Source organism: Camelus bactrianus, chromosome 9 (genome assembly GCF_048773025.1).
Source record: "Camelus bactrianus isolate YW-2024 breed Bactrian camel chromosome 9, ASM4877302v1, whole genome shotgun sequence".
Lineage (NCBI taxonomy): Eukaryota > Metazoa > Chordata > Mammalia > Artiodactyla > Camelidae > Camelus > Camelus bactrianus.
This window is the reverse complement of record NC_133547.1, coordinates 44,152,118-44,160,293: the sequence shown is the minus strand read 5'-3', so window position 1 is coordinate 44,160,293 and position 8,176 is coordinate 44,152,118. Positions and strand designations below refer to the sequence as shown.

The window sequence follows — 8,176 nt, the reverse complement described above, 5'->3', positions numbered from 1 at the left end:
TTAATTTTGCTCTTGCGACACATGCACTAGAAATGTGTCTGCTCTGAAGTTGGACTTCCTGCTAAGTCCAAGTTACATGTGCCTATGTACCTGTGTTCAGAGAAGTGAACTTTAAATCACAAAATGTCACCTTTACATCCCCTGGCCTCACCCACTCATGATTACAAGTAAGGTACATTAACAGAAATGCCCCAAATCTCAACTGCAGCTCAGCATTCCTCTCCTGGTCCTCATGGTCTCTTCCACTCCTGCTGCCGATCATGGTTGCTCCGTCCAGAAGTGGTAGAATTGGCCATTGCAGATCCTAATGCTGATCTTGGGCTACTCTGCCTTACTGCTGCCAATCTCCTATGTCTAGATGATGAATTATGCTCACCATTGCTCACCTATCTATGTCATTCCCTTTGAGGGCGTTTTCTTCTGGACACCTGAAAAGTTCTTTTCACTTCCGGTTACCAGCAATATCAGGGAAGTTTTCTCCAAAGCAGAGCTACTAGACACCTACTGATAGCTCTCTCCTTTATTTCAGGACTGTGTTTTTCTTTTTTCTTTTCTTTAACTTTTTTTTTTATTGATTTATAATCATTTTACAATGTTGTATCAAATTCCAGTGTAGAGCACAATTTTTCAGTTATACATGAATATATATATATTCATTGTCACATTTTTTTCTCCGTGAGCTACCATAAGATCTTGTATATATCTCCCTGTGCTATACAGTATACTCTTGTTTATCTATTCTACAATTTTGAAATCCCAGTCTATCCCTTCCCACCCTCCGCCCCCTTGGCAACCACAAGTTTGTATTCTGTGTCTATGAGTCTATTTCTGTTTTGTATTTATGCCTTGTTTGTGGTTTTTTTTTTTTTTTTTAAAGATTCCACATATGAGTGCTCTCATATGGTATTTTTCTTTAGCTTTCTGGCTTACTTCACTTAGAATGACATTCTCCAGGAGCATCCATGTTGCTGCAAATGGTGTTATGTTGTTGGTTTTTATGGCTGAGTAGTAGGACTGAGTTTTTCTTATAATGCTCAGGCAAGCAGGTCGAGGTAAAAGACAGTCTAGGTTAGGGGAATGGCTGGATACAGCCTCTACTTATACCCGCTGCTCAGTTCAGCCCACAGCATGCTTTCTCTTCTTGAGATTTTTCTCTGAGGTACCTTTGTTTCTCCCTCCAGTTCTGTTCCCTTCATGAACTTTGGGTCTACTTTTACATTCATTTCATGTTTCTAATCGCCAGGTACTGTTAGCACTTTACAAATATTTAATTGTCAACCTTGAAGTAGGTCTTACTGTGAGCAAATGCCCTTTTACAAATGAAGAAATTCAGGCAAGCTAAGTTACCCAAATCACACAGCTAGTAGGTGGTGGAACGAGGCTTCAAACCAGGCACTTTGGCTCCAGAGCAGATTCAGCCTCCATGCTGCCTCTCCAAAAACACTTTTATATTAGATTTTTTTGTATATATATATACATATATACATATATATATAATTGAAGTACAGTCAGTTTACAATGTTGTATCAATATCTGGTGTACAGCATAATGCTTCAGTCATACATGAATATACATATACTCATTTTGATTATATTAGATTTTAATAAAGGCAATGGTAGCAGGCATCAAAAGGTTAAGAAAAATTCAAGGAAGCAAAGATATTGCTTGAGAAATTTGGCCCACTAATTTATTTTTTTGAAGTGAATTTGGAAAAAAGTTTTGTGACAATGGAAAAAAAGTAATGTGACAATGGAAAAATGTTAGTATTGCAAAATGTCAGAAATCGCACTCTTTGCAAATATTTACAGTTATTACAAAAAATTTTAAGAGTCAACATATGTCTGAGGGGAGAAAATAGTTTTTCAAAGTTCTTTTCAAGGGCACAAACGTTCAAAAAATTGAAGACCATTTCTGTATATGTCCTGGCTCCTTTAATTCTCTTATGTTCTACTGCTCTTTCCCTCCTCCAAACCACTGCAGCCACATTGACTCTTTGCTGTTCCTCTAACAAGCCAAAAATCTCTGCCTGCCTCAGGCCCTTCGTACTGTTTAGCCCACTGCCTATAACATTCTGTTGCAAGAGGACCACAAGGCTTGTTCACCTATCAACAGAGGACTTCCCCAATCATCTCTAATCTCTTTTACTTTTTCTTCTTCATAGCATTTATCTATGTATATATACTTCTGCAATATATTTATGTCAATCTTCCTCCATTAGATTGCAAACGCCTTGAAAGTAAGGATCTTCTTTGTTCTCTGCTGTAATCCTAGCATCTCTAAAACACTACCTGACACATAGTAAGGGGTCAGTATTTTTTGACGAATAAATGAAAAACATTTTGAGGTGGCTTATTTTAAGGACTTACACCAGCTCAAGAGTAACAGTTTCCTGGGAAAACACTATCAGAAGAGGAAATAAAGCCTACTTCATGATCCTAATATTTAAAAAGCCGTCGTACTTGTTTCTCAAATAAAGACAACCCTTCCTGGAAGCTTCCATTACCGACACTGTGAGGGCATTTGTAACTGCAGTCTCACCAGGACACTAAGTGGGACTCTCGAGACATTAATATTGGTTAGATCGGTGACTCCCCAAGCTGACGCACATCAGATTCAGCAAAAGCGACTTTCAGCATTCATCAGCTCTCCCCCACTTCCTGATGCAGGTCTGGGGTGTGGTCCTGGCACATCTCTGCTTTGAAAAAGCTGCTCAGTTGATTGGTTTTCTGATATGTAGCAACGTCAGAGAATCAATCACCTTAAGAAGCTAAAAATAGCTGTTAAAGAGTTTCGTCCTCACTAGATCTTTTCGGCCTATTTCTGGTACGCCACCAGTCAAAAAAAAGAAAAAAAAAAGCTTCGCTTTACTGCTCCTCCGAGGTACAAGCACCAACAGGAACGCAGCCAGTTAAAGCAGAGACACCCAGGAGGTCGGCACCTTGGAGCCAGAAGGCGGGGGCGTCTGACCGTGCGCCGAGGGAGGTTTCCGCGGAGACACGCCTGCCTCTGGGGACCGAGCCGCCCGGGAGACGCTGGCTCGGCAGGAACCAGCCCCGGCCTTCCATCCTTTCCCGCTCTTCTTCCCGCACCACCGCTGCGTCCGAGCTCATAACCACCCCCGGCCAGGTAGTTCAGCGTCAACTGCCTTTGGCTTTTAAGGCTCACTGAGGGTTGAAGCGCCGGGGTACGGACTCGACTCGCCGGCCCTCGAGGGCGGGATGGGCGGTGAGGACGGCTGCGCGCCCGCGCCCTGAGTTCCCGCCTCCCTCCGGAAGACGTCCGTGCGTACGTGCGCGCGCCGCGCCCGCCCTCCTGCAACTGCGCGACGCGAGGGTGGGGGCGCCGCGTGCGCGCGCGCTCTCGCTCGTTCGTTTGCTTGCTCGCTCTCGGCGGCCGCTCTTGCTGCGGCTGCGGCTGGGGCTGGGGGCGGCGGCGGCGGCGGCGGGCGGCGCGGGGCGGTCCGGCGGGTTCAAAGAGGAAAACATGGCGGAAAACAAAGGCGGCGGCGAGGCTGAGAGCGGCGGCGGGGGCAGCGGCAGCGCGCCGGTAACTGCCGGGGTCGCTGGGCCCGCGGCGCAGGAGGCGGAGCCGCCTCTCGCCGCGGTTCTGGTGGAGGAGGAGGAGGAGGAAGGCGGCAGGGCCGGCGCGGAGAGCGGCGCGGCCGGGCCCGACGACGGGGGGGTGGCCGCGGCCTCCTCGGTCTCGGCCCCGGCTGCTACAGCCCCTGCAACCTCGGTGGGCCCTGGAGTTCCCGGAGGGGCGGTATCGACGCCGGCCCCAGCTCCAGCCTCGGCTCCAGCTCCGGGTCCCTCGGCGGGGCCGCCGCCTGGACCGCCAGCCTCGCTCCTGGACACCTGCGCGGTGTGTCAGCAGAGCCTGCAGAGCCGGCGTGAGGCGGAGCCCAAGCTGCTGCCCTGTCTTCACTCCTTCTGCCTGCGCTGCCTGCCCGAGCCCGAGCGCCAGCTCAACGTGCCCATTCCGGGGGGCAGCAACGGCGACATCCAGCAAGGTGAGCGTGAGGCCCTGCCCGCAGTCTGGGCCCAAGGGGATTTGCGGGGCCGAGGAGGCTCTGGGGAAGGAGGTGCTCAGGCCCGGGGCCTCTCGGACCGGCGTGGTCCTGAGGGGTCTGAGAGGTGAACGACACTGCTCCTGGGACAGTTTCCAGAGAAGCTGGCCCTCCAGAGATTCGGGGAATGGTGAAGGGAGGGGTGCCGGCTGCAGGAGACGGGGGGAGGGGACACCGGCTGCAGGGGAGGTTTGCGATGTGCGGATGCGGGCTGGGAAGGCGTGGACTCGGGCCGAGCGCAGGTTCGGGAGCGGGTGGACCGGACTGTGATAGAAGAGGGGCTCTGGGAAACCGCTTGTGAGAAGCGTTTTGGAGGGAAGGCCCAGCACGGAGTGGTATTGAGGGAGTGGGTAAGAGATAAGGGCTGTGAGGATGAATTACCTTAGCGGGAGAGGACTTGACTTGTTAAAAGCTAGGGGAGAGAAGGACTAGGGATTAAATAGAGGTTAAAGGCATTGGAGAATTTGGGGCTAAGAGAAGACGTCTGGTAGAAAGTAGTTTCAAGATGACATTGGGAAGGAGGAACTCTGGAAACAAAATAGCTGTGAGGGGCTTGCATGTTAGGGGAAAATGAACTTTGAAGGGAATGGGGAATTAGGGAGAGCTGGGCGTGAATTTCAGTTCCTTGGACATTAATGAACCCTCAGTGTTCCGGATACTGTGCTAGGATTGAATAAAATACTCAATGAGGAGCTCATTCACAGTCCAGCATAGGGGAAACAAACATATAAGGTGTAGCGGTGGAGGTGGGTACTTGGTACAGTGGTTGTGGCACAGTCAAGAGAAGGTCAGGGAGACTTCACTTAAAAGGAAACCCTTGAGCAGGTTTCTTGAAGGGTGAGTAGCTTACTGGGTTGGAGAGTATTCAGGACACAGGACACCTTACACATCCCTGGAGCTAAGGAATGTGTAAAGTGATTGGTGGAAATTAGGTTGGCCTGATAAGCTGAATAGGTAAGGGGTCTGCAATCCCTTATCCAAACCCTCGGGACCAGGTGTGTTTTAGACTTCAGAATAGTTTGGAAATTTTCTTTTTTTCTGGTAAAGTCTCTAACACTCCAGAGGGGTCTGGGTTAACAACTTATTATCAAACATTAATGTTTCTGCAGTGAACCATGTGAATTATCACTCTAATGTGATAGATAATCTTCTGCAATTCAGAGTGGGTTTTATTGCAAACAGGAAAAAAATATAAAATTTCGACGCTTTTGAATTTTGGGACTGCAGGTAGGGGATTGTGGACCTGTACTAAAAGGTTTGTGATTCATCCTGTAGAGTGTATACAGTGTAGTTAGACTTAAGAGAGCCCTCAGCAGATTTTTATATCAGTAGGATAAAAGGATCACATTTGTGATCTAGAAAGACTACTTCGCATATTGAAGGGAAGGAAGAAAAGAACCAAGGAGGACCAGTTAGGACAATCGTGGCAGTAATCTAGGGGAGAAATTAGCATTTGGAGAAAGTAGTAAAGGGACTGATATCAGGTATTAAAGAAAGAAGCATTTTGGTATGGGGGAAAGGTACAGGCTTTGGGAGAAACATTTGCGTTTGGATGCCTACTTTGTTACTTTCTACTTGTGACTTGGACGCATTAGTTTTTTCATTTGTGAAACAAGGACAAAATACTGACCTCCTAGGGTTACTGATAGAATGAAGTGTGTAAAGTCACTAGTACATGGTAGTTATTAAGAAATGGCTGCTAGTTTATTATTAGTGGTAGCTAATTGTAAGTAGCTATGGGAATGGAGATAAGGGGCCAATTGAGATTGGTATGAGAGAGACACGTGTCTAGGCTGAGTTCCAGGTTTATTGTTTGGTAGATGGCAGTGCTATTAATGCATATAAAAGAAACAGGCACAGAAGCAGGTGTGTGTGTGTGTGTGTGTGTGTATGTATGTTGTATGTGGTGGAGGGAGGATATAATTTCAGTTTTGGGTTTGGAGTATTATTGAGACCTACAGGTAAGATTGTTAGGTTAAGAGTAAGGATTTGATTGACGGAGAAGATACTAAACGATAATGGGTATATAGAGGGTGGATAATGGGTATATAACTAACTGCTTGTGGCCTCATGAGTATAGTAAGACATTTGGGATTCAGTGTTCTTGTGGGACCCTGGGTTAGGTGAGAGATTTAGAGGGAACACAAGATGAAAATTGTGCTTGGTTGATGTGGCTGAGGAACTGAGTTTATGAAATTGTCTCTCTGTTATTTATGCAGGAGAGAGAAGAATAGTCTGAATTTCCCTCTCCATTTCTCCATCCTTTGTTTTTAAACTAAGAGAAATAAATAGATGGGACTTATATTGTCAATCTTAAGGTAATGTGGCTTTCTAACCAGTATATGAAACAAATTAAGTCTGGAAGCCACCATGTTTTTAGGCAGCTAGTCTAGAAAATAACTTGTTAGTATTAACTCCTGTATGTATCCTTTGCTTTACTCTTTAAAAAAAATCGAACATAATGTTCTGGAAGGAACACTGGATTTAGAGTCAAGGGACATAGTTTTGCCACTTAATTGTTTTCTGGTTCCCCCAGGTTCATAATGTTTCTGTACTTGTTTCTTTATCTCTGAAATGTAGCTAATAGTCCTTCACTTATATTTCACTGAGTCAGGTTAAATAATGAATATGAAAGTGCTTTTATAAACTGTGAAATTCTTTGCAAGTATAAGGTATTATTGAACAACCTGTGATTCCGTCTCTGGTCTGGGTAGCCATAGCTGGTAGTTTAACTCACCACTTAAGTGGTTCTGAAACAGTGACATTACCTTCCCTCCTAATGGCCTTTTTTCTGTTCTTTTAACACACCAGTGTTATTCAAACCCTTTAGCTGTTAGCTCTAGATCTGTGATTCTCCAAGTGTAATTTCTGGACTGGCAGCATCAGCATCACCTGTGGTCTTGTTTGGAATGCATATTCTTGGACCCCACTCCAGACCTTCTAACCAGAAGTCTTTTTTAGCAAATCCTCCAGGTGATTTTGATGCACACCAAGTTTGAGAACCATTGCTCTTGAATGAAGGACTCCTGGATTCAGATGTTGCCTCTGCAGAAAGACCTTCCTTTGACTGCTTTTTTTTTTTTTAATTTTAATTTTTTTAAGGCTTTATTTTTTAAGAGCAGTTTCAGGTTTACAGCAAAATTAAGTGGAACGTATGGAGATTTCTTATATACTCCAAGACCTACATAGCTTCCCCCATTATCAATATCCCCCACCAGAGTGGTACATTTTTTAGAGTTAATGGCCCTACGTCACAATCACCCAAAGTCCACAGTTTATGTTAGGGTTCACGCTTAGTGGTGTACATTCTGTGGGTTCGGACAAATGTATAATGACCTGTATCCATCATTATAATACAGAGTATTTTAACTGCCCTTAAAATTCTGTTTCTGGCTGCTCTTTTTAAAGTACACTTGGCTCTCTGTACCTGATGGGTGTTTTGGAACCAATCTCCTGAGGTTATTGGGGACAGCTGTGGTCCTCCAGGTCACTCTTAGATATAGTACCTTTCTTCCTTCATAGCACAGTTAAAATCCAAAATGTTTACTTGTTTTTGTGTACTCATTTGTTCTGTGTTTCCCACTAGAATACTGTAGAGTGAATGTTTAATAAATAGCCTTTGAATGAATAAGAATCATCTGGAGAGTCCCCCCCCCCCTTTCTTTTTTTAATTGAAGTATAGTTGATTTAAAATGTTGTGTTAGTTTCTGGTGTACAGCATAGTGATGCAGTTGTACATACATATATGCTTTTTTCATTATAGGTTATTACAAGCTACTAAATATAATTCTCTTTGCTATACAGTAGGACCTTGTTGTTGATCTACTTTATGTAATAGTTTGTATCTTCTAATAACAAATTCCTAATTTATCCTCCCTACCCTTCCCCTTTGGTAACCATAAGTTTGTTTTCTGTCTGTGAGTCTCTTTCTGTTTTATAAATAAGTTCATTTGTGCCATTTTTAAAAAAATTCCACATAGAAGTGATATCCTAGGTATTTGTCTTTCTCTGACTGACTTCACTTAGTATGATGATCATCCATGTTGTTGCTGCAAATGGCATTTTTCTTTTTTAATTGCTGAGTAGTATTCCATTGTGTATATATACACA

The 8,176-nt window shown here is 44.7% G+C and overlaps 1 protein-coding gene across 3 annotated transcripts in view; it reads left to right on the top strand.

Moving 5' to 3' along the window:
• Positions 1 to 3,401: 3,401 nt before the first annotated feature.
• The window catches only part of TRIM33 (tripartite motif containing 33), a 114,635-nt gene continuing 109,860 nt past the window's right edge, over positions 3,402 to 8,176 (top strand). For 2 of the 3 annotated variants that reach the window (XM_074370232.1, XM_010968863.3), the window contains exon 1: positions 3,404 to 4,009. In XM_074370232.1, the coding sequence (XP_074226333.1) occupies positions 3,484 to 4,009 (526 nt within the window). In that variant the 5' untranslated portion in view covers positions 3,404 to 3,483. Of the gene's footprint in view, positions 4,010 to 8,176 lie in introns of all 3 variants that reach the window. The other variant, XM_074370233.1, reaches the window with a different exon arrangement.